The sequence below is a fragment of the Acartia tonsa genome, chromosome 3 (genome assembly GCF_053477335.1).
Source record: "Acartia tonsa isolate MP-2025a chromosome 3, ASM5347733v1, whole genome shotgun sequence".
Classification (NCBI taxonomy): Eukaryota; Metazoa; Arthropoda; class Copepoda; order Calanoida; family Acartiidae; genus Acartia; species Acartia tonsa.
This window is the reverse complement of record NC_137262.1, coordinates 10,252,682-10,280,453: the sequence shown is the minus strand read 5'-3', so window position 1 is coordinate 10,280,453 and position 27,772 is coordinate 10,252,682. Positions and strand designations below refer to the sequence as shown.

Sequence of the window (27,772 nt, the reverse complement as noted above, 5' to 3'; positions counted from 1 at the left end):
ATATGTAGATGTTTTCTGCTCTTATGTAGCGACTTAGCTGTGTTAATATTCCCGACGCTATTGGTTAACTTTCAATGACCCAATTAAAAGTAGACAGAGGGTTCTCGAGGTGGGGCGTACAGTTATTTAACCCCTTCCCCCTTAATTGTTTTACTCCAATCCTGTTACCATCTAATTCTGATAAGGATATTAATTAACAAACAAACAAGTAAGCAATGTTGCATTTATTGATGTAATTAAATTACAAAAAAAATTAATAGGTATAACAATTGATATTGGTATAAAAGAAAGTATAAAAATATAGAATCATAAAACTGTCACTAAGGGAGAGGTCATTTTCTAGTAAATCCCGTAAAGGTGTGTGTTATAAGGCCTAAAAATAGTAGTAGAACGATAAGGTGCTCTATATATTTGTATTTCCTATTGAATAGAACAATAGGGAAAAAATTTTTTTTTTTTTTTTTGATAACCGTACCTGGAATATCTGAAATTTCTATCAAATGCTTTGTTTGGCTCAAACTGACACAAATAAAAAAAAAATATAATTATAATAAATCAACCTGTAAAGAATGACTTCTTCCTTTGTTTAATGGTATAGATTGTTCTTAACCTTTACCTTGTACCTATAGAAAACATTATTATTATAATTATATTTTTTTTAAATTTTTGTCAGTTTGAGCCAAACAAAGCGTTTGATAGAAATTTCGTATTTTTTTTAGATAATCCAGGTACGGTTATCAAAAAAAAAAAAAAAATTTCCCTATTGTTCTATTCAATAGGGAATACATATATCTAGAGCACCTTATCGTTCTACTACTATTTTTAGGCCTTATAACACACACCTTTACGGGATTTACTAGAAAATGACCTCTCCCTTGTATAACATTTAGAAAAATATCTTAAATTTCATGCTGCACTTAAAATTTCTTGCCTTGGTACATTTTATACTTGTAAATAGAGAATTTGAGAATAAAAAAGCATTCTACATACAACCTACTATTCACTTGATGTATATTTATATAATAAAATAAAAAAACACCCTTAAAAAATAATGTAAACATGCAATAAAATTGAAACATCGCAATGTATAAATGCAAATAATTTTTTTTTGAGATACAAAGATTTGATAATTTTAAAGAGAACAATAAAAAGTATCTGTAATTTTACGCAATTGTAAGAAAACTTTACTTTTAATTGAACAGTTAAAACTATACTTTTTTTGCCCTTTTGAGCTCACAACATTGGGGGTTTTATCTTTAGGATATTTACAACAATTTTTACACAATGTAATAAGAATTGTAATTGAAATATTTAAAAATATTATTATATTTTTTATTATATTAAGTAGAAAGATTGGAAAAAGTTTGTTTTATTTCAATTGCAAATCTTAACATTTACAGAGCCTATAAAATTTAACTAGACATTTTGCTCACATTTAAAATCATTATATTTTAATCTATAACAACCTCAATGTGCTAATGAAAGTTTAAAATCGAGATCAGAGATATTTTGTAACATGCTAAACGATGTTATTTTAGCTAACTAAACAGAAGGCAATGAAAGAAAATAATCCCTGGGTTGTCGAGTTTGAGATCTTGCGGGGGTTAGCTCTGATTATAAAGTTTGCTTTACTTGCGTGAGGTATCAACATTTAAACTAATAGTAGAAAAAAATTAAATCCAGCTTCATTTATATTAAGGTTGGGCTGGATATCCAGCCGAATATCCAGCCAGATACCGGATATCCGGATGATTTTTAATGCCGGATATCCGGTTTTCCAGTAATTTGCCGGATATCGAATTACAGCCAGATATCCGGCCAGAACCGGATATACGGCATTAGAAATTAGCCAGATATCCGGCCCAACCCTAATTTATATCCGTATGTAAGTAGAACAGTTTTGTACTTTTGTACCTTATTACAGTTTAAATGAACACTCAACACACACATTTAAATTGTTATCCATTGTCAATAGTACAACATTATCAATTATCAAGAAGAAAATAAACCAAATTCATAGTAATATCAACAGAAATTATGATGAACTGGTCTGTACAGTCAATTGCATACGACACACGTGTAACAATAATCTAAAATCTGAAGAGCATTTTTAAGGTTTGTGTTTGTGAACGGACCAATCCCAAATTCCTAGTCAGTCTACATCTTCTTGGTTGCAATATTTACTTGGTTTTATGCCATTTTCTTGGTCGCACAAAATTTTTTACAACATCACACAACAATCAATTAATTTGAAGAAAAATTAAATTTTGCTCAAATTCAAACAATCAAAGATTTGTTAACATTCCAACACAAACGCATGCTATCAAATAAGACTGGAGGAAACTTATTGCTTTTTTTATGCTTTAAGCATCGGGATATGAACCAAAATAAAATTAGCGCTCCCAATATGCTAATTACAATATTAGAATTACATATAAAAATAGATATATATATACATTGTACATTTACAGAAATGTGGCAACTACAATCATCTCTGCCAACAATTTAAAAAAAAAATTTTCCCCTCATTACCAGCCAAGATGACTATAAAAATAAGCTAATTAAAAGGCGAGACCAGTGGGATACTTGATTGGTTTAAATTTTAAGCCATTAAGTTCATTTTTTTTACTGATGTTAATTAACATTTTTGAGACAGGATATCACGTTGGTATGGCTTCACTTTTTAACAAAGATGTTTTATATCAAGCACCTGTGGCCTGCCTAAAAAAGGAAATTTGACATGCAAACAGCTTTTTTTTCTTCACAAAATAGATCAAGATTTTATGTGATCTAAAAGGTCCAACTTTTAACATAACACGAACTGTAGGCAAATTGAAAAAGCCTGTTTTTGTTAGACTATTCCATCATCCATTGTCCACGTTTTGTTGTTGTTTGTTTAGATGGCTGTTGTGCTCTTAAGTGGCAGTGTCTGGTTGTGGTTGTCGTTGTCGGTAGTGCTGTCAAAGTCTCCCTTCAGGGTGGTTCTCTTCGCGATCTCAATCAGAACCTGATAAAATAATAATATAGATTTGATTAAAATACTGAAAAAATAACTTAACTTTGATAAGTAAATCTTAAACTATTCCCCCAAAATATTTAAAACATTTAAAGTATTGCATAATTTGACAACTTAATTATAAGAATCCATATTTTGAAAAGAAACATTTTTTACAGAAAAAAAAGAAAAAAGTGCTTAAATTGTTCTACATTTTTTCTCAACAAAGGCAAAATCCAATGACAGAAACTTTTGACCTATCATTGAGTAACTGAACAATAGAAAAAAGCAAATACTTGTACCACCCATAAAGATTCGCAATTTCCAAGATATTAAGCTCTATACAAAAAAAACCGTTAATTCTTTATATTATGGGATTTGCTAATCATTTATAGATAATTTACCTTGTCCATAACGTGGTGGGGGACATTAGCGGATAGCATATCAAGGACGAAGCAGTCAGCACCAGTCAGGGACAGGTTGTCAAGTCTCCACGCCTTTACGCGTCTCATCAAGATGGACCTGAAATAAGATTACATGTTAAAACCATGAAAATTAAGAAAAATATATTTCATATCTTCAGCCTTGGGTAGCTACTAATTATTGCTGACGATTGTGATATATTTATTAATACTTCTTAAAATGAAGGCTGGAGCGACAATGAAATAAACGCCATATATGAAAAAAAATATGAAGCAAACATTTTAGAAATTTTAAAACCGCAACGACCAAAGTAACTTCTAGAAAAATCTAGAAATATATAAAGTTACAAAAAGTAGGGCATAATTTTTTAATAGATTTTTTTAATAAAAGAATGTACGTTAAGAGATATAAGTTTTCCGGAATTGTAATGTAGGGAGTAGATTTGAAATCTGCATCAAATTTTAAGGATTTTTTATAAAATTCGTTTTTTGTATAATTCTTTATCTAAAAGCGGAAATACAAATTAAGTTAATTAATTTTGGTATCTGTGATTGGTGGATTTAAAAAATCTGCGCTCTGATTGGATGTCGTACATCATTCAACCAATTAGAGCGCAGGTAGTTTAAAATCCACCTATCCTATTGGTCAAAATTAATTAACTTAAAATGTATTTTCGCTTTTAGATAAAGAATTTTACAAAAAACGAATTTTATAAAAAATCCTTAAAATTTGATGCAGATTTCAAATCTACTCCCTACATTAAAATTCCGGAAAACTTATATCTCTTAATGTACGTAGATATTATGACATGGGAAAATTATGGTCAATCTATGTTGCTAACACGGACATCACTTGTTGGTCAGTTCATTCATCCAGTAGGAGGGGAAGGGATAAGGTAAGGGGGATAAATAAGTGGGGGGGGGGGGGTCGTTATTTTAGCCAGCTTTAATCTGGTGTAAGATATAAGTAATAATAGATCAATTATTTCAATATTTTTGGGATAAAAATGTCAAAATAAAAAGGGAGAGGTCATTTTCTAGTAAATCCCGTAAAGGTGTGTGTTATAAGGCCTAAAAATAGTAGTAGAACGATAAGGTGCTCTATATATTTGTATTTCCTATTGAATAGAACAATAGGGAAGAAATTTTTTTTTTTTTTTTTGATAACCGTACCTGGAATATCTGAAATTTCTATCAAACGCTTTGTTTGGCTCAAACTGACACAAATAAAAAAAATATAATTATAATAAATCAACCTGTAAAGAATGACTTATTCCTTTGTTTAATGGTATAGATTGTTCTTAACCTTTACCTTGTACCTATAGAAAACATTATTATTATAATTATATTTTTTTTTAATTTTTGTCAGTTTGAGCCAAACAAAGCGTTTGATAGAAATTTCGTATTTTTTTTAGATAATCCAGGTACGGTTATCAAAAAAAAAAAAAAAATTTCCCTATTGTTCTATTCAATAGGGAATACATATATCTAGAGCACCTTATCGTTCTACTACTATTTTTAGGCCTTATAACACACACCTTTACGGGATTTACTAGAAAATGACCTCTCCCTTTATTGGCATTTTGAGTCTAATTCTATTATAAGTCAATTATTACAATAACATAATTCATATAAAGCTCAAAGTTCAATTCAAGCATATGGCTTTACAAAAAGTTTATTTTAAAATTGATATTTTAAACAAAATGATCGGTGATTTAAAAGGATAGGACAATGGCCGATGAATTGATGTGTATACCACAAGAATAATGCAACAAATTACACTTTCTGTAGAGTACAATTAGTGGTTGAAATGTTTGGACACTCAACTTAATGAACCATCCCAATAAAATTAATATGAGTCCCAAAAGATGAACAACATTTTAAAACTAGAGTATTAAACAGCCCAATGTCCCCTTCCTCCCTGCAAAAATATGTTTTGCGCTGTAAACTAATAAAATATCAAGGTCTTGCTTACGTAAAAAAAATGCATTAAAAAATAAAAGTTACATCTGTGTACAGTCCATCAATGTTAAAGTATTAAAATTATCATTATTTCAGCAGAGTTCTTTAGTACATTAGGTATTACATTACATTAAAGTTATATCTTCCTTACGTTACACGTTATTCTTTAAAGAATGCGCGAAAGATGAAAGGAGTAAAAAAGAAAAAATCAGCCAGTCAGGGAGGAAATTGGATCTTTGTCGAGATTATAATATACGCATCTAAAAAAAAGAAATCTAGGAAAATTTAAGTTTGAAAGTAAGAACATTCTATACCAAGCTAATCAACAGCCAAGTCAAGTTTTTATCAACTTATTGATAAAATAAATTAGAATCAAACTTTTTGCCTATCATTTGATGGAATAAGATTAAAATACTCTGCTTCCTACGCAAATTAAATAAAAATTTATTTAAATTTCTTTTAAAAGTATCTTATTTGAAGTAAAAGCCGTTGGCAGTTTTTCTAGCTATTTTTTAAAAGTTTGAATGTACTTTAAAGGAAGTGGGTTGTGACAAAAAGCAGACAAACCAATCATTATTAAACTTTTTTTTGCTGGAAAAAACTGGTTGATCGAGTGAAACCTCGTTTCGTGAACATATTATTTATTTTTTGTCTTTGTTAGTAGCAAAGCTACTCCATAATTCACGTTGTCCGTCCATTATTCTGTCAGTCTGTTTTTTTAGATAGGCAGCTGAAAATTTTGAGAAGATTCCCTGCACTAATAGCATATTCTCTATTTTTCATGACAACTGAGCACCTGCTCTATTACTTACTTTGTCCGACTGACATGACCACCCATGATTTTATTGTGCTTCGTTACTTATGGATGTTGTCATCCTTTAGTGTAAAGTCAATTTGAAAGAGATTTTGAATGTATAAAGGACCGTCTTGAAAGATACCTTTTATCTAAAACTTTTTTAGACAGCCTTGAGGCTAATAGAATAGTGGAAAAATAAGATATTCCATAAAATTAAGTAGAACTTTTTGACACTTGAAAATAACATAAAAGCTGGCATAAAATAGGAATTTGATCAATGGATTAACTTGCTGATAATAGGAGTGGCAACAGTGTGATATCTTGCATCACAGTTGCCAATTTAAGCAACAATTTTTGCACACTATCACTATGGTCCAAGATGCAAGGGAATTGGACTTTAAATTACATTGGTCCCCAAAGTTTTATAATCATGTTATCTTATTTCCTAGGTTACAAACTTTGGTTACATGTAGGTATTAAATTTTGATTGGTCATTAATTATTTCTAAACTTTTAAAACTACAATTCTTACAAAGGGAAGGGGTAATTTTGTTTCTCGTATTCATACGAATCCTGTGTATAGGAACCGGTTCTCATCCATACGAAAAAACTATGTTAGCATCGTATTATATCCAGCTTTCTACGAATATAAAAATGTACAATCATAAGATTAAAACCAGTTTTTTTAGCCGGTGCCTTCGGCACCCCGGGGCTAAAAAAACTGGTTTTAATCTCACAATTGTACATTCTATATCCGCGGAAAGCAGTTTATAATACGATGAAAGAAATAACTACTATATCGATTAGATCCATGGGTGTTAAAAAATCGAATTATAAATTTAAGTTATATAGGTAATCAAAACATGAATGCAATTAATAATAAAAAATTATTAGATGAAAAAACGTGATTTTCAAATAAGCACAAGTTTAATGTATATTTAAACAAAATTGTGTAATACAATCCATCAATCTTAATCAAGCAAATATAAAAATATGAATAGAGTGATGTATTAATATAAAATATTAGCTTTAATATGCTTTAAACTTTTTTTTTGCTTTGTAGTTTATTTATAATTAATCTTGTTTATGTCAATTATCAACCCTTTTTTGAATATAAACAATATCAAAAATTAATTGGACCATTATTTATGACAATATCAAATATAGTCGACTAGACGTAAAATAATCAATGCAATGATCTTCATTTCAAGGGCGTGCATACACAAACCTTATTGTAAATCAATCTGCACGCACTTCTGCTTCAAAATATGCACGTTTTTAAGACTTTAATTTTCCATAAAAATAATAATTTTTATGATAAATTTTGGGAGATTTATTAGATGTTTATTTAAGTCAAACTTTAAAAATATTATTTTGATGTATTTCATTCGTTTGATGTTAAAAACATGAGCATTTAACTATTAAGTAAAGGGGGCAATAAATAGATGTAGACGTCTCGTATGTAGTTTAGTTTAAAAAGAATGATTTTTATGTTAAGTTTTAATCTATTTATAAACTTTACTTTATATACTTCAGCATTTTATTTCTGATACTTATGTTATTGAAATAAGCATTACATGTATTAAATAAAACAATGGCTATAATAGGAAAAATCTGGTTTTTAAATGAATTCCAAATGTACTATAAGAAGTTAGAACAATACTGTAAATATCCCGCTAATAATTCAAGGAAATTGTGGCCAAATTTAATACAGTGGTGACACAAAATATTAATTATTTTTTTTGAAATCCGAGAAATTTGTTTTTAGTACACTCGGAAGCGAAAAAACAGTTTAAAATCTGGATTTCTTATTCTAGTGGTAAAAAACTTCTATTTGGTACATTTATTCTTTGCAATCAGAACACGAAAAATCTACCAGAATTTGGCTAAAAATCTGTGAAAATTTTTGTGGAACCAATATGTACTAAGAATAATATTTACGCTTGAATGATTTAGTAATATATCAAGATTGCCACAGATAATTTTTAGTCAAATATTTTTACTAGATTAAAAATAAATACTTGTTTTAACATTTTAACACTGAAATTCAGAAGGTAAAAATTCGTCACAAATAAAAATATTTCTATTGTTTGCCATAAGTTGTTGAAAAATGTTCAAATCTATGGAAACCATGAATAATTGAGATTTATTTGTTCAATTGTCACTATGCAATAGATTGATAGTTTGTATCCAAATACACAATTCATTTTTAAAGTTTGTTTTCAATTGACAACTACACATAATTCACTTTTATATATTATTTTACTTTTAAGTTTTCGTTACTTCGTAATTCATTTGCAAAATTAAAAACGCCTTGGTTTAAAAATAAATTGCTCCATCCTAACAATGTTGTAAATCCAGAATTAGATAAAGCACAACACAAGCATATGTGCCAAAGCATAACAAATAAAACAAGCATTAAAATATTCAATTCCTAGCGACTATGCCCCCTAGGCGCCTCTAGGAGCACTTAAGGGTGGGTAGGGAAAGTCTCCCCATTTTCAATTTAGTTTTTTTTAAACCCTTAGGGGGGTGTAATTTTTTTCTAGATGCGATTTTTCTTGGGAGGGTGGTGGTATTCTCCCACTAAATTGTTATGAACCTTACTAGGACCTATGAGAAGCTTGTAAAGGAGAACCATATCGGTTGGCGAGATCCTTTTACTCAATTATAATGATTTAAGGCTTATTTGAGTATTAGTTGTTAAATATATATGCTAGGGACAAAAATAATTTGACTAAGTGAGTGAAAAAAAGAACAGTTTCTTTAATACATGACAGACGGGTAAACATTCAGTTTGTAGAGTAGCTTCGCTACGAAAACCCAGCCGTGATAGGGCAAAGATCACGAACAGCCAAACACACACATACACACACACACACACTCACACACACATGCCATATTCATAAAGCTTACAAGATGACAGATAAATATCTTCAATGTCACCAAGTATTTTTTTCTTTAGGCTTGGTAGTAAGAAACATAATGCAACGTGTTAATTGATTTTATGATATTTTTAGTTTAAACTTGACAATTATTACATTTTTAAAAATAATTATTGAGTAAAAAAAAAATCAAAATAGAAAATAAATAATTCACATTGAGCATTAAATAAGTTTAAGTTGAAGAATTTTTTACTTTTATTTATCGCCAGCATAAAATATATTTTAGAGTTTTTCTACATTTTTAAATCATATAAAATTGCTGAATCACAGCCCCTTATATTTAAATACATATATAGCTCAGATTAAAACTGAGAGCAACAAAGTGAAAAAAAGCTCTATAGTAAACAATAGAAGGGGAAAGAGGCTAAATAACTGTATGTCACCCCCCCCCCCCCCTCCGAGGACCCTGTACCGACTTTAAATTGGGTCAACCAATCAACCAATAGCGTCGGGAACACAGCCATGTCGCTACAAAAGAGCAGAAAGAAATTTTCTAGCAGATAAAAAAGGTCCCCAACGCAACAAGTGAATCCAGGTAGTTGTCTGGTTATACATCTATATTTATAGGTAAATTTATTCGAAAAACAGCCATGAACAAAAATGGTTATTTACCTGGAGAGGTCAGGTACGCAGATTCTGGCAGTTCTGTAGATGAGTCCAAGGATGGAGATGATGGCGAGGACCAACCACCACATCCACAGGACAAGGAAGTACTTCTGGTTGAAGAGATTGTTGGACAGGATGCACAGGTAGTTAGACCTGTCAATGCTACCAGTAGTAGCACCAATTCTGATGTAACAGGCGACCTAAAATCAAATAATAAAAAATCCGCCATTTTTTTACGCCACTATACACCACTAATACAATTAAATTTTCTGGTAAAACTAAGATAATCATTAATATGGTTGTATGGTTTATGATGCGTGATAGCAAATAAAGTAAATTATATTTTAAATAATCTATTTTCATTTATCAAAATAGCAACAGTATCTATGTTAAACAAATTCTAAATGTTAATTTATCAAGTATCATTTTTATGCTGACAAATAAAAACATTGCAATTACATTCAGGGATCTAAAGGGATAAGACAACAGCCGACAAATTGATGTACATTCCCAATGATAATACACAAAATTACCATTCTCTAGATTACAATTGGACACTCAACTAAATGAACCATCCAATAAGAATTAAATAAAAGCCCCCAAAGTTGTGAACAAATACGAAAACGTTATTATAAAACTTTGGGGACTAGTGTAATAAACAGCCCAATGTCCCCTCCCCCTCTGAATTACATTGCAACATACATGCATAGAAATATTTTGGAATGAAGTGTTTCAATTTGTTATATCAGCTATAATTCAAATTACTGTAGAAGTAGATTGAAAGGTAATAAATATCTTATTTCAACTGTGTTTTATTAAGTGTATAATACAAAATTGTTATCTTAAATTATTTTACGTTTAACTTATTAATATATATGACCTACTAAAATAACATTTTTGCATTAATTTTTAATTAGAAGTAACAGGATGTCTGTTTTAGCCGAAGGAACTCTCTAACCTCTGAACCGTTATGGTTCTCCTTTTCAATGTAGCTTCTTAAGTTTTCTCGCTTTTCTTATTAAACTATAACTGTAGGGTTGACTTCCCCCCCCCCTTCCCCCCATAAAGTGCCCCTTGAGGCCACTAGGAGGGTAGCAGCTTATATTAACATATAAACAAGAAAGTTCATGAAGAAGGTTAGGTAGAAACTGTTACATTACCTCAGTGGGGAACAATTCACACATGGGATCATGGGTCAGATATTTTCCATCCTCACCAACATGCTTCACAGACCAGATATAGTTCAACACTTCTTGTCCATAACTAAAATAATACATATTGGTTAAAAAAAAACTTAGTTCTATCAAAAGTGCTGGGACGTCCAAGTTTTTTATCTTGAGGAAGGTAAATGAGGGGTTTTAAAGGTTTTAAGGGAGGTAAAATGAGGGTTTTAAAGTTTGGGGGGGGGGGGGGTAATCTAATGTATTTTCTAAAATTTTGAGGGGGTAAAATTATGGAGTTTTTAACTCCCACCTAAATTATTTTTTATATCATGTAAGTTTATCTCAATTTAAATGAAATGAAAGCAAGAGGAGCTTTTCTCCTCTAATTGGTCAAACTTTATCATACTTTTGTTAAAGATAAGAGTTTAAAAATAAATAATTGCCTCCTGTGCTTTACAACAAAGAAATATTTTCGCAAAAAAATTGCAAGATTTTAGACAAAATTTTAAAATTAATTGTTTTAGTGGAAATAGTGGAGTTATTTTACTAGTTGTCTAGGTTTGTCTGATAATCAAGTCTTTGCATTATTTATAGATTAATTTCAGATAATTAAATTGTAATATGATATATTTTCTTGGAATTTATACAGATTAATTTGTAATGTAATATGATAATTCTATTTTACCACTCCATAAAAAGTAAGCAGAGGTGAATTCGTAAAAAAAATTAGGGTCGCTGCTCGCTGGTGGGGCAAAATTATTCATGTGAAAAATCCCATGAAAAATTTACAAAAATTAATAAAATAATAGAATAGGGTCAAGCGGGGCATTAACCGGTAAGGGGCATTACCGGTAATTTTTTACCCACCTTCAGAAAATGACATTTTTCTCCATGTTCTAATCGACTGACAGAAAAAAACATAAAAGCAAATTTGTTCCTTATCAAATTGCCTACAAAAAAGTATAAAATGAAATTTTTGTGAGATAAATTTTAAGGGTACTTTTGGGGTCTCAAAGTCGGACGAAAAAAAATTTTTTTCAAAAATTTTTTCACCTATGTGTATAAAGATCGACCTACACAAAAATTGGTAAGACCTAGAACTGATCCGTAAAAACCTTTTGAACTAAGAATTGCCCGCTCTTTCCAAATCCGTTGAGAGCTTAAATGTAGAGTTAATATTTTTTTCAAAAATGACCAAAGTTCGCGCGGGGTATTTTTCGGTAACGTCGAAAAAAAAATTCAAATTCGATTTTTAATATCAATTTACAGGTTTTCTTTGGTAAAATCTAAAATTCAATATGGGCTTTTTAAGAATTAGGCCAAAAAGTGAATAGAACAGATTTTTTTATATAAAAAAATTCAAATTTTATTTTGAAAGAAAATTTTTGTGAAAAAAAAATCGAAATTTCTCGTCCTTTAAAAAAAATGATTTTTGACATAGAAGGAATAGTCCGATCTTTATGAAAATTTTTGTGGATAATCCCTATAACCTATACTAATTATGATTATTTATGTTTGACTGGCCGTTTGGCCGTTTTTCATCGATTTTTTTTAGGTTGAAAAGACGTTACCCACAATGCCCCACCATGGGGCATTTATCGGTAATTTGTTTGAGTCCAATTATGACAAACTTCTAAAAGTCCTAGGATAACGTCCTATTAGGACCTGATAGTCCTTTCCGTAAGCTTTCTAATGGTCTTGGACCCATTTAAAAATATTAATATTTACCCCATTTTTTTTTCAAAAAACCGAAAAAATTACCGGTAATGCCCCGCCTCACCCTAGTTATTAACATAAGATTTTTTATAGATTTTTTATGTAATTTTGGAAGATGTTTTACAAAAACAATTTTGCCTGACCAGCGAGCAGCAATTCTAATTTCTTTTTAAGAATCCACCTCAGGTTTTTTTTTAATTTGGGAGTAATAAACTTTATTGACCTGTTTTCAAGATGGAATTAATCATTTTATGTACTTTTTTATGCAGGAATGTCTTTCAAGATCTGAGATTTCAAAGGTGGTGGAGAGGGGATGTAATTGGGTGCTTACCCCCTTAACAAGTTTGAAACTTCTCATTTATGCTTAGACGTCCTTGGTCTAGATACAAAATAAAGAATTATTCTGCGATTTTTTTTAAATCCGAAATCCGAATCTGCTTCAGATAAAACCGCAAAGTTATTAGTTTATTGCAATCTCTAATTTTTTCTCAATCCATAATAAAATGTCTGATGTATAATTTAAAGATACTAAAAGCTCCTTTCCTGAACCACTAACCACAGCAAAACCAGATTAATCTAGCTACCAAATATAAATATATTTAAGTCAATGAAATGGTCCGGTAAAATTTTATATGTAAAGGGTGGATAGAATTTGTAATTTGGACACTTTTTTTTCGTGTGGATATTGACATATTTTATGACCCGCAGTCGTGCAGGATTGGATTGTAAATCATTTTATATTTCACTTTTTATAATACAACGCTATACTTCATTAGTTTTTGCAGAAAAATATTGGATTAGTTGCTGTTTGTATAATATACTACATAAAATAACTAAAATGACATATAAAACAAAAAAAAGAACATAAAAATGTGCCAAATCTGGACCACACCACGTCATAATGTACCTACTGCTATACAGAGTTGCTACGCTTTCTAAATTGTCATTTAATCTATACTGTTACAGGAATCATCATACAACTTTTGAAATTGATAGGCCAATTCTAACATGCCTAAATTAACCGTTATGTACACTGTACAGAGGAAGGAAGATATCCTAAAAGTTACTCACCCCCAGAACTTGTTGAGAAGGAGGGCATCGGTGATGACAACACTGAGGAGAACAGCAATCAGGTTCAGGAACTCGCAGAAGCCGAAGTACATGTGGTAGCGGGCAAATCTGGGACGGAAGTCAAAGAAGTTGCTGGTGATGGTGGCGGGGTCACGGTCCTGAAACAAAGGGATATGGTTAAATTTCTGTTCTTTGGGACATAAATACAACAAACAAAAATAATCGGTTGGTTTATGTCTTTTTCGGAAATATCAGTTGAAAAGGGTAGAAATAAAGATGAAATTAGCATAAAACTATTTTTTTTACATTAAAATATTTGATCCTTGTTTTCATGGAGTGGTGAAAAAAGCAAGCTATTTTTGACCCCTTTAAAGATATAGCATTTTTATTACCAGTTTTCTAATGTTTAGAGACGCCTTAAGTATACTTGGCGTGACAATTTAATTGTTATCATTTTTAAAAAACGCAACGTGGATATTAATTTCGAAAAAAAGGGGCAAAAATTCTTGAAAATGACCAAGAAAAAATTCGAAATGCATGTAGATTTGATTTTTCAATTAACAAAAAAATGCTTTGCTAAAAATATTGAAAAAACATTCAACATGTCATAAATGAAGAAAAAGAGTTAAGATTTGATCTAGACAAGAAAATTATACACGCTGCTTTTCAGGGCGCGCGTTTTCGCGCGGGCGCGGGCAAGCAAACAAGCAAATCGTAGACTAAGGACTTTTTTTTGCAAAGTTCATGTAAAAAGTACACTTTTATACTAAATTGAAAAAAAATTAATTGCTTTTTCCGCATCATATTAAAAAAAAGTTATAAAACCAGCTTTGAAATTGAAATATTTAACTTTATCTATGAAATAAACAATTGTGTTTTGATAACTTATCTTTATTAATATGTGAAAAATATTATGAAACAAAGAGAAATAAATAATTTGAATATTATCCCATATAGCGCCTATAAATAACGTATATTTGGGTTTAGAAAAATTTTGTTTGTTTTCTTAAACTAGATCGGCCTTGACTTAATATCAGGGAGGAGGGAGGGGACATTGGGATGTTTATACACTCGTCCCCAAAGTGTTATAATAGCGTTTTCTTGTTCATTGAGTTAACAAATTTGAAGACAATTTTGATTGGTTGTTTTATTAAATTGAGTGGCCACTTAATGTAGTCTACACAAAAGGCAATTTTGTATATCATTATTGGGGATCTATATAAATCTATCGGACATTGTCTTATCCCATTAGATCCCGGACTTCATATAATTTTGCGTTTTACATTTAACAAGTATGATTAATTCCAAAATATAAATATAATCATTTATATATCTATAATACATAGTAGAATGATGTCTGTCCGTCCGGTTGTCCGTCCGTCCCATAAGATCTCAGTAACCACTGAACCGATCGGATTCTACTCTTCAGGGAATATACCTACTGGTCCTGTGGTGGTTTTAGGCTATTTTCTTGGGGCGTGGGCAGTACAAGTAGTAAGTACTTAATTTTTTTTGTCCTCTTGGTGCAAAGCCCCTAGAGGCTAGGGGCGAGACCGCTAGTAAATTTATATATTAAAAGATTTACAAGCTCCCAAGTCAAAATAAATTAATTTAAAGCAAAAGCTATGTTATTCTTTTCCCGCCCATATTAAAATTTTTGAAGACGCCCTAGAATATGCTTGAGATTAAAAACATATGTGTATGTGTCGACTGCGGATATTTAAAGGATTAAAATAAGAACCCTAACTAAATCCCCCCTAAAAAAAGGAAATAAATAAATCATAACACTTAAGATTCGACGTTTTCTTTTAAATTTTAAAATTAAGACATAAAACAGATTTCAGAAATATTTTGCTTTTAACTTAATCTATGAATGAAAATTAAAAACCTCATTTCGATTCTTAGTGGTCTAATAAAACGTAAGTAAACCAATATTTGAGAAAACTTTTACATATAAAAACTTATTTTAAACAGGGATCTATGCTTCAAATTGTAAAAGTACATAATCTAAATCATGTATCTAAGAATATATAAACGTCAGTCAAAAATATATCATGTAAAGCTCATGTAAAGCGTCTAGGATTTAACATATTTCTTCTTGTTAAGAGGGGAAAGGAACCCTCTTAAGCAAATCTCAAGCCTTTTCCAATTTTCCTAAGGGGAATGTCTAGTAGTAATGTAGTAGAAATTATAAAAAGGGGGAAGGGGATATATGTATATAAATATATATAGGGGCAATAGCAAATGATTTTACATTAAAAGGGGAAAGATTTGTTATAAATGGGATGGGGGTTAGGAGAAGGGTGTACTAAAGGGTTGCAGATTTGGAACCCTGCTAGGCTAGGGTGATGGGAAAAAAAGGGTATAAAAGGGACAGCACTAACTTTAAAAATATTTAGAATTTTAAAAAATTAAACACAACTCTATAAATGCAAAAACTTTGAATATTAAACAAAAAATATTATAATATTGAGAAAAAATAAGACTAGCCCTTTCAAGTTAATACATGTTTACGATTCTGTTTTGGGAAGCTATCTTAATATTTTATAAAAAATGCTTTAGGCTAAAAAGACAAAGACAGTTTAAAATGTAATATTTTAAAAGGAAAGTTTTATACTTGTGAAATATATTAATTTTTTAAACACCCCATTTAGGAAAAGGGGGCGAGACTGGAGAGATGGAGGGAGAAAGAGAGGAGAGGAAAGATTGAAAATACAAAACAAAATTTTGGGTAAAAGTTATGGTATTGTAATTTAACTATATTTCTCCCTCTTTCATGCTTAAAGGAGATTCGTTATGATGAGATTTATGCAGCAAGCACATTTGATGGGCATATAAAGGGTAGGTTTACAAAGAAAGGGTTGATGTAAAAGGGAAAGGATTTTTGCTATGCTATCAAAGGGTTGTAAGTGAAGTAAAACTTCTAAGAAATACCCAAGCGCTTGGCAATTTTTTAAAAAAGGTTTCTGAACTTGCTAAAAATTATCTTTTAAGTGCACTTAATTTATATTTGAAACATAGATTTTGCTTTAACAAGATAAATTTTAAAATACTTATTTAAAAGACCATTAAAAATTTTACTGATTTTTCTCTCATTCGTTGGGTTAAAAACATTGAGAAAATCAAACCCTGATTAGTTGGTTGAAACTAGCATGGTCCAAACTTAAATTTACATAATTTTTTTGTCCATTGTCTTATCCCCTATAATCCATGTACAATATGCAAAATTTGAAATTGTAATTGGTATCCAATAATCAGCTGGGCTAATTATTTTAATAATTTATTCAAGTATTTCAAATTTCAAATTGTTAATTAGAATACGAACTCGTTCAGGAGACTTGGGTGAGGGAATAATTCTGAGCTGGGGGTCAACGAATTCTAAAGTCAAAATAACATAAACATAATCATCATTTAGATGCTTAAGTCAGCAGGAATGTGTGTTTTGATAATCTGTTCACTTTAATTAAAAACATCTTTCGAAGACAATAAAACAGAACATAAGTAGCAGAGCTTGTATATAAACAGATATAGAATTTATATGGCTGATATGTGAGGTAGGCGTCTCATTTTTTGTATAGAATCAAAAAAGGTATATTGACACACAAAACATAAGCAGATAAACTAAAATGTTGCTTGCTTTTAAAAAGTAATCTAAATGAAATAAATCAGAGGCGGGGGGAGTATTTTTTGTATTTGAAGGAACAATAACAAAAATGAACCCCATTTCCATCCCAAAACTGACAAGTATACAAAAACAAACAAATTATGATGATACCAAAACAAGCCAGCCCAACATTATATCATTGTAATGGATTTATTATTACATGGATAATTCACCAGATTATCATGTACTCTAATAAGTGAGACTTGTAGCTGGCTAAAATAAAATTTCCCCCATTCACCCCCACTGGATAAACGAACTGAACAATAAATAATGTCCATAGCAGCAACCTAAACTGACGAAAATCCCCCCCCCCCCCCCCGGTCATAATATCCACGTATTTTGTACATCCATTATCGTTGTGATGCCTGTTTATGGCAACTCTAATGTCACATTTGATTTGAACAGACTTAATAAGACTTTATATAGCTCACTAGATAATCCGACAGAATTATGTTTTTCAATCCAACAATCCAATTTATATAAGCTTAGAATTTATTCCTAAGTTCTTTGTCTTAGACTATTAAGCTTTGATATGAGCCAAGTGTATTAAGAATTTAATAGTTTGTATAGCAACTAGCGGCTGCGCCCTTACAATGTAGGACCTCTTTATTAAAAAAGGGAAATAAAGGCAGAAAAAATGGCTCAAACCCACTATATGACAAATCTAAAAATACAATAGCCTAAAACCTTCCCGGGACCAATGTAAAGCTACATTATAATAAAGAAATTAATTGGTTTAGTAGTTACATAAAAACCTTTACATAATAAGATAAATTGCTTTAATAAAGTATTATTCCAATAATTTTAAAGCCATAAAACATTTAAAGGGTGTTAAAATAAAAACCAATCGCTTCACTTTTTTCAATATAAACCTTACAGTTTTGGTCCAAAACTAATAAAAAATAATACAGTTCATGCCCAAGCAATGACAATGAGAAAACAATATTGAATTTTGAATCTACTCACCCTTCCAGAGCCCTAGAGCTTAAGACCTAGCCCTTACAGAGAAATTTGCCCTACGCCGAAAGTGCATATTTTATTACAAATTTGTCTTTTTAAAAACCAATCGCTCACAATTTGAACCACCATTAGTACTTAAAATCTTGTAGATAGACCCCATAATGTTTGGAGTTTTTGATGGGGCATGTAAAGACCTTTCTTTAGACACCTTAACATGGTTTCTAACACAATCTTAGCCAATTTGGTATCAAAAAGAAAGACCTGGCAATCATCAAGAACTAGGAATAGACAGAGCCGTCATGCCTCAAAGTTGGATGGGAATGTCTTTTTTATGTCAAATTGGCATAGATTGAGTTAGAAACCTTGTTAAGGTGTCTAAAGAAAGGTCTTTACATGCCCAATCAAAAACTCTAAACATTATGAGGTCTATCTCCAAGATTTACAGTAGTTATGGTGGTTCAAATTATGAGCGATCGGTTATTTTTTTAACACCCTTTATATGCTTCGTGGGAAATTATTTTGGCTCCAAAAATTGCAAAAATCCGTCGAATTCACCGTCTTTAACAAATAGTTTCAAAAATATGCATTTGTTCATCTATTAAGACCAACACAAATTAAATTATAATGACTCATAAAAAAACTTTTTAATATATAATTGATCCACTTAATTTTATATGACCAAAATTAATAAAGCTTAAGAAAACTCCAAACATTATTGAGATAAGAAAATGCTATATAATCTTACTTAATCTCCAAGCAGTATTTTACGTTGATGCCTTCAAATTGTTGACTTTTTTCAGTGGATCATGTTTATTTTATGAAAAAAGCAATTATAGAAATTTAAAATTAAACATAGAAACAAAGACTAGGACAGAAAATACATAAAAAAAATCGTTGAAAGACTTAATTCTCAATTCAATAAACCTTAGACCATATTTTTTTTTATAATTGACCAAAGCCGTACTTAACATAAGAGACAAGGACCTATATTTTTTGCATTGCATTAGCTTGGCTTTAAAGATAAACATTGTGTTTTAGTGCTAAGATTTATATAAATTCTAAGCAAAGATATCACGTAGATGTAAACAATAGCAAAAAAATGCAAGGTTACCACAAAATAAAAATAAGGTTTCATTTATATTTAGCTGCAGAAAAATAAATCGTAGCTGGCAGTATTTAAAACCCTAAATAGTTTGGCCGGCAGCAATTAGATATTAAGAAAAACATGTCAATGAAAACTGTTGGAACTTTCTAATTCATCCTAACCCATGTTGGGTTGTAAAAGAAAAGAATTTTGGACACAAAAAACGAAAGGATTCATTTGGACTGAGAATGAAAGAATTTATGGGCATCATTTGAGATATGATCAATTCAATGGCCAGGCTTAGCCACACTAAATGTGTGGAAAGAGTGTAAAGGGTTTTATTTTAGTTTTATCTCGTCTCATAGTTTCATGTATTTGAAACATATTTGACTAAGAAATATTTGAAGAAAAGTGTAAATTCTATTAAGTAGAAAATATGTGTATCATTTCCTCATATTGGGGGGGGGGGGGGGAATTACACCATGGAGGTAGGGAGGAGTACTTATTCGTGAAAATGTAATGCATTTTGATTGATTGGTTCATTAGGTTGAGTGTACAAGCAAATTAACCACAAATTGTAATCTACCGAAGGGGCAATATATTGTGTAGTCATTGGGGATGCAATCAATCTATTAGCCATTGACTTATCCCTTTAGATCCTTTAATTACACCTAAAAATATTTTCCCATGAAAATTGAAGTTAGGAATGTACGAAAGGAGAATTGTTCAACTCGATGCTTAGAAATTGAATCTTTTACTAGAAAAATATTATAGAACAGACTAACAATAGCAGAAAAGTTTTAGGGGAATGTTCTGGCTTACCTGGATGATGTTTCTGAGCATGTTGCCCTCAAGGAAGTTTCTCCATAGAGACCTTGGCATCTTGGCGAAACCAAAACAGAAGGTCAACAGGAAGGGCAACCACAGGTAGTAGGCGGTCACGGGAGCATCCTGTAAAAAAAAATAGAATGAAGTCTTGGCATATTTTATGTCATTGAACATTTTTAAAAAACATTCTTCTTATTATTGTTCCTTTTCTATGGCTCTTTAAATGTTTCTTTATGTCACTTTTTATGAATTATGAACATAAAACTGCAAATACCAGTAAAAAAGGTATACAGAAAGCTATGTTAAATGTTCTCAGAACGAGAATATACGTTTGCGTTCGTAGAATAGTTTGCTACGCGGTCTTGCTTTATTCTCAGCATTTAACCTGTTTTACGCAGAAAAAGTATTGCAAAAAAAACTATGCATTTTACAGAAAAACTTTAATTACCTATTTCATAACATATTTTCTTAGATGGATAAAATGTATTGTGATAATTCTATTCTATTTATAGAGAAAAGCTGTAAGAAAATTGCTATTGGCAATTCCCACCAACTTCCTAAAATTCTCAACTTAAAAAACCATATAGTTTAAGACAAAATGTCAATACAATTTCTTAAGTCTCATTCTTAAATCAATTATCTGGCTTAATGATTTGTAGAATAGTTGATGTGGTTTAGTTTTAATTAAAAGAAACATGGTTGTTCAATACGGTATTTATAATTGATATTTAATATGGGATCAAGTGAAGTTGAGTATCCATGGTTATTCCCCATGTGAAGATTAGTATCAGAGGATATTTCCCTTATGTAGTTGAATATCGAAAAGAAAATCAAGTGAAGTTTAGTATCAGTGGTCATTTCTCAAGTGAAGTTGAGTATCCAATAATATTTTCACTAGTGTAGTTGGATATCCAAAAGGCTATCAAGTGAAGTTGAGAATCCATGGCAATTACCCAAGTGAAGTTGAGTATCTAAGGATATTTTTACTAGAGTAGTTGGATATCCAAAAGGCTATCAAGTGAAGTTAATATCCTTGGCTAATCCCCATGTACAGTTGAGTATCCAAGGATATTTCACTAGTGTAGTTTAATATCCAAAAAGGCAATCAAGTATAGTTGAGTATCCGCCATACAGATTTTCAACTACAAATGAATCTTCAAATGTATATTAAATTATATTGTAATGATTATAAATATGGTATTGTTTTGAAAGATTTATCTCTAGAATGCATAACATCATGTGACAATGACCACCACACACACACACACACTCTGCTACACTTGGTTGACTCTTAAAAATCAAAACAAGTTCATTCTAATACCAAGAAGTGGGGGGAGGGGGGCAGTTTGTATCAATTGTATCAAAGAGAAAGGGGAGTGGGTGTCCAAGTCAAAGATAACATCTTATGCGTTAAATCATTGTCATTTCAGCTCTTTTCACAAATGTGCAATGGCTATTTTTATGCCCTAAACCATAATCAACATAACAAATTTCAATTTTTAAAAAAAATTCATTACTTAATATAGTTGCGTAAAATTAAAATACATCACACCGTAAAATTTTTTTTTTTTTCATTAAAAATATGTTTTTAAATATAGAATTGAAAAATAATGTAAAAGTAGAAACTCATGGCCGTGAAAAGTATATTTTGCGTCACTGCCACATAATACTAGAGAAAAATAATAAAAATATTTTTCAATGTTATGAACTTATACTGTATTACAAAAAGAGGAAAGTTGTAATCTTTTAAACAGATTAAGCAAAAAATAAGTGGCAGCAGTGGAATTTTGATGGCAGTTGCTTAAACTTCCTAAAACTGGCAACGAAACCGCTAAAAATGTACTGTAACTCTTTATTATGAGGAGTTCCTTTAGAATGGTATAAAAAATTGACAAATCTTTATCATTGTAACTTAATTCAGTATTCTAACAAAATAATTTTTACCGTTTTACCGTTTTCAAATTTCATGAATTTCAAAATATTAACTGTAATTAGTACAGTCTAACAGGTGTGAATAATTAAGTAATTTTTTTAATTAATTGATTTTAACAAAAACTAACTAATTCATTACAAAAAAGGAAAAATGCTTTGATTTGAAGTTGAAATAAAAGAGCTGAGATTATGTAAGAATTAAAGATGTCCTAATCTTTTTAAATCCTTCGGGTTTAAGATAATTTACTTATATATTATTTCAGCTGTAAAAAGTTTTGTTTTGGTGCCTTTTCAAACTACCAAGGAAAATTAAATTTTAATACACCACTTCAAATCGGGGAGGGAGGGGACATTGAGCTGTTCATTACACTAGTCCCCCAAAGTTTCATGATAACATTTTCTTATTTGCAGGCTTAAATTTTTAGGGACTTTTGTTAAATTGATTGGTTAATTTATTAAGCAGAGTGTCAAAATGTTCCAACCACTTAATGTAATCCAAAGAAGGGATAATTTTGTGTATCGTCATTGGGGATGTTACTGTACATCAATTTATCGTCCACTGTCTTATCCATTAAGATCCCTGGCTTCAAATAAAGAAATATAACATTTAAGTAAAGCTTTAGAAAAATGAGAATAATTAAAAGCAAGTTTGGCTGATAAAATAATAGATTAAACTTTAAGACAGTCTATTAGGGCACCAAGCTATGAAGCAGCTTAATTTTCAAAGCTTCAAACATATATTTGCAGGGATTTTAAGGGATAAGACAATAAAAGGTAAAATGTACATACTCAAATATAATGATTACACCTCTCTGGGTAAAATTAAAAGTCAAAAAGTTAAAACACTGATAATTTAATATTAAACAGTTATATTCAAAGTTTAAAAGCCAACAATTAAGACACATTCATAAAAATTCCGAAAAATCTTAAAAATAATCCAAGATCCCCTCCCTCTCTGGATATTTGGCAGTTTTATAACTCTAAGAACGGAAGTAGAGTGTAAAAACATAAAGCGGAAAAGTCCTTTAAATAATGACCAAATTAAGTTATGCACACACACAGAAAGAGTTTAAATTATTGCTTCAAAACCGATTAATATCCGCTGGATTAGATCTTAAATCTGAAAAATCGTGTATTGCATCATATTACAGACAATTTTCCACGAATATTAAATTATATGTGATAAAAATCAATATCCGTTTTGTTAGCCCCGGTCCTCGAGCTTACTCTAAATAATTTTATAATTTATCATTTTAATATCCGCGAAAAGCTGTCTATATGTGATAAATTCTAAATGTCAAAATAATTTAGCATTATACAAAACCGTAAAAAAACTTGCCCTTTTTAATGCTTGTTTATGAAAAGAATAGAAAGTTAGTGTCTTGAATTAATTTCATAATTTGCCTCGCTTAAACAATTTTATAAAAAGTTGAATAATAATGTATTATTTGAATGGATAATACTATTCTTGTTAATTCAGATGAAGTTTATTTTTTATATTTTTCCTCCAAACCGGACCTTTGATAATAAGAAGAAAGAATATTTTAGTTCAAAATAAAACTTCATTTTTATAAGATAAAACATGTTTCTTTTTTTTACAAAAATATAATGAAAATAATTTTTTTATGTATGTGTTGGGAAAAGACTGGCTTTTGATCAAGGTCATCTAATTGCAAATTTGCTCCAGCCACAATATAAAAGTCGCAGGGATTAAGAACATCTAATAGCTTTTTTAACAATATTTTTTTCTGATATCCTAAAAACGTACAAAAAAAATCTTTCTTTATTGCATCACCATTTTCAACACATCCCTTCATCCCTGGCATCATATGTGCTAGTCAGAATGTGTTCGTGTGCAATTTTGCCAAAATTCAGCATAAAAATTTGAAATAGAACGAATTAATTCAGGGGTATAGTCCCACGAAAAATAACACTGCTGTGTTTTACAACAACAATTCATATTTTTATGCAGTTATGTTATCACCGACTAGGATAAAGAGTTTTCAATTTTAAAGCATAAATGCAAAAGGCATTGGCAAAAAAAAAAGAAGGCTGCAGCTACTTTTTCATCTCAAGACGCTGCACTACTTAGATAAAAAATGTACAAACCTCAGGTGACTCAATCTTGGACTGGTCCACGAAGCAACCTGTGGCCTTGCCCTGCAGATGGGGACGAATGTAGGCGGTACCGTGGATCCAGCAGTAGGACCTGAAAAGAAAAATATTATAGATGATAAGTTGTAGAGTTGCTACGCTACTAAAATATCATTCATAACAATTTAGATAAATAACAAAATATTACATAAGTAATAACAAAACAATTGAAAAAAAACAAGTTTTAAATGTGTTTTTTTGCCAATTTTATTATTTGTACCTCAAAAACGTACTTTATATTTATTAGGACATTTTTTTATTAAACAGTGTAAATATTGAAGTCTCCCTGTATTTCTAGCTTGACAAAATTGATCAATGAATTTACATCTGCTTTCTCCCCCCTAAAGCTTTATTACCCCCCCCCCCCCTATATTGAATAAGGATACTTTTCCCTTTAATTTAAAGAATCCCCCACCCCCATTCAATACAAACCTCTATTTTTTTCTATTACCCATTAATATCCATTTCCTCTTAATTCTCGCGTCATCCCTCACAACTCCCCTCCCCCCCCCCCCCCCCTCCATGTAAGTATGGAACTCAAATTCCAATTTAGATCTAAAACTATAAAACTTACAGAAAATTTTAAAATATTTTTTGATTATCTGAAAGACATTAAAAAGAATCATTTGGAATAGATAAAAAAAGAAACAGGTTTTGAAAATTTTTAGTTTAGAATTAATATTTTTGAGCCAGTAAATACTAGTTTTAACAAATGAAACCTCTAAAATAATAAATCTATTGCTTAGTATCCAATAGTCTAGTTTAAAACTGGAGAGGATCGTTTAGTTTGTCAAAGGACAAGCATAAATTGTAATTTAATCTCGCACATTTAGAAACTTGATATTTGCTCTGAGTTTTTTTTACATTTCTTTTCAAATATTTTATCTGTATTCTAAATTTGAAACACAAAGACTTGATTTGAATATTTGACCCTTAGGTCAAGATCATATCATAAAAAGATAAAAATATTAGATTTAACAAAGCAAATAAAAAGGTGTTTATTATACTTTTAATTATTGGCATTATAGCGGCCACGCCCTGTATAAATAAATATACTATTAATGAATTTGTAGTCCGCCCACTCTATTTTTCTGTAAGTCTGTCCATCAATTCTGTATATCCTGTCTATCTCTCAGCATGTTACAGGGAATAATATGTTATTAGCAGCCTAATTATTGGAAATTTCATTGATTAATACAATACTTCAATTTATTTTAGCATAAAATTATCGTTGCTATCCTAATTTAAAACCTGAATTTTCTTTTTGACAAGCATATCTGATTAAAATGTTATATAATCTTTTTAAGGTTTTTTTTTCTCTGAAACATTCAAAGAAAATTAAAGTTGGAATAAAAAATTTAATTTTGTGCTTTCACTCCAGCTTATTTTTTAAACAACGAACCCCCTCCCCCCACGTTGTTTAAAATTATTTTAGAGAAAATTTTTCTTGGCCCTGTAAGGGTTAAGACCTTCAGGGGCAAAGGGTTAAAACCCTGCGGAGCTCTTACACTTTTACTTAGCCTAAAAATCACCAAAATTATGTTTTCCTTAAAAAAAGATGATTTTAGGTCTATAAGAGGGTGACTTTAAAAACTTCAGTCTTTCTGTTCAGCAAAATAAACCGGTTCCTACCTGGCGTACTGGTCACCACCCTGGCAGATGATAGCTCTACCGTCCAAATGGTTCTCCAAGAAAATGAACAACAGACCAAACATAATCACAAATGTGGAGGCCTAAAATAAATATTAGCATAAGTTTAATTTAATTTTTCTCACAAATACAGATTAATATTGATGAATATTTTTTTCCTGTGTGGCTTCCAAACAGAGTAATATCTGCTGGATTAAAACCGGTTCTTAGTAATATGAAAAAAAATCATGTATCTTATAGTGTTATAGACAATTTTCTGAAAATATCCAAAACATTAATGCCAGTTCTGTTTAACCGGGCCTTCGGCACCTCGGGTCGAAAAAAAACTTGATTTAATCTTATGATTTTTATTTTATTATCCGCGGAAAGCTGTCTAAAATACGATGCGATAAATAACTAAAGAATGGAATTTGATTTGGCAGCAAGAAATAGGCTTGGAAAGCTTGAAGCAGGATATGATTCAAGAAATATTAAATTTAGATATTGCATAATAAGTAATATCCAGTGCAAGTAAACCATGCTATTTTAAGGGCTTGATATTTTCGTTTATTGAATTTTTGTTTGAATAAACCCAACATTTATCAATATTTTTTTTAATGAGAAATTTTTTTTTTCATTTTACATAAACAAATAATCTCCTAAATAAATCAAAATGGCGGAAACATGGCGACAAAACAGAAATCAGGTCCATAGTAAATAATAGGTGTGGCGGGAAAAAACATTCAGCGTGCTACAAAATATCAATTTTTGGTTGCTAATATTAATTTCTACTAAAGTTTTCGACAATTTTTCAACCATAACAAGGATAGATCAAAAGTTGGTAAGCTCTAAATTCTGCCATTGGTAGCATATTCATCTTTCATTACACTATACAAAATATTGTAGCACCATAAAATCAAGGCGAGAAAGAAACCCGGCTTCAAATTCCACTTTTTTCCACTTGAATCAGTAAAAAAAACTTGCTTAAATCATTGCTTAAATCATGCAAACATAAGCTCTATAGTTAAACCTTGTTAAAAAGTCAATATGTATCTTATTTTTTATTTGTTTTGTTTTAAATGCACTAACAAAAAGGCATGAAATTGTAAAATAAAATCCGCTAATATAAAAGTAATCAGCTGATATTTCATGTCCAATTACACAAATACATAAACACACACACACACAATCATTATGGCCTAATTGATGGAATAAAGAGTAATAAATATGAAATGATGCATAACTATACTTTCTAATTTAGCTTGACATCATTTATGACAATATTATTACTTTATTTTTCTTATTCTCAATTCTATAAACTAACTGTGTGGCCTAACAAAAATATTAAAAAGGGAAACACAATTATGTTACAGTCTCGTAATCAAAGTATTTTATGTCACCCTAGAAAAAATTAAATTCTCATAAAGGGAGGGAGCTCAATTGAGAAAAAAATATCTACAATAATATAAAAATAATTAAGAATCTTCATGTCAATTCAGAAGAATTTTTAGCTTTCGAGGGTGAACCTTTTAAAGATACCCAAATTACGATATTGCTACATAAATCTTGTCCCTCTTTATCAGATGTACAACAAAATGTGTAGTATTAGAACTACAATGTATACATGTAATTGAATTCTAAAGTACAAGATTAAGCTATTATTACCAAATGTACATTGGCAAATAAAACGCCCAAACAGGGGCTCCGAATTTTAATAAAATATTTATTTGGTCAAGCAAGGTTTCTTAAAAATGTAAGTTTAGAGCTGTATATTGTAAAATATGATGGAATTATTAAGATTATAAAAATTATAATTTTGAAACCCTGAAACCTAGTTAAATGTGAT

The 27,772-nt window shown here is 30.4% G+C and overlaps 1 protein-coding gene across 3 annotated transcripts in view; it reads right to left on the bottom strand.

Moving 5' to 3' along the window:
* Positions 1–209: 209 nt before the first annotated feature.
* LOC145313278 (innexin inx2-like) overlaps positions 210–27,772 on the bottom strand; it is a 33,901-nt gene continuing 6,338 nt past the window's right edge. For all 3 annotated transcript variants that reach the window (XM_080152604.1, XM_080152602.1, XM_080152603.1), the window contains exons 3-10: positions 25,930–26,030; positions 24,253–24,352; positions 20,206–20,334; positions 13,676–13,833; positions 10,886–10,988; positions 9,732–9,925; positions 3,400–3,517; positions 210–3,007 (exon numbers count right to left, since the gene is read on the bottom strand). In XM_080152604.1, the coding sequence (XP_080008730.1) occupies positions 2,897–3,007; positions 3,400–3,517; positions 9,732–9,925; positions 10,886–10,988; positions 13,676–13,833; positions 20,206–20,334; positions 24,253–24,352; positions 25,930–26,030 (1,014 nt within the window). In that variant the 3' untranslated portion in view covers positions 210–2,896. The remainder of the gene's footprint in view (positions 3,008–3,399; positions 3,518–9,731; positions 9,926–10,885; positions 10,989–13,675; positions 13,834–20,205; positions 20,335–24,252; positions 24,353–25,929; positions 26,031–27,772) is intronic.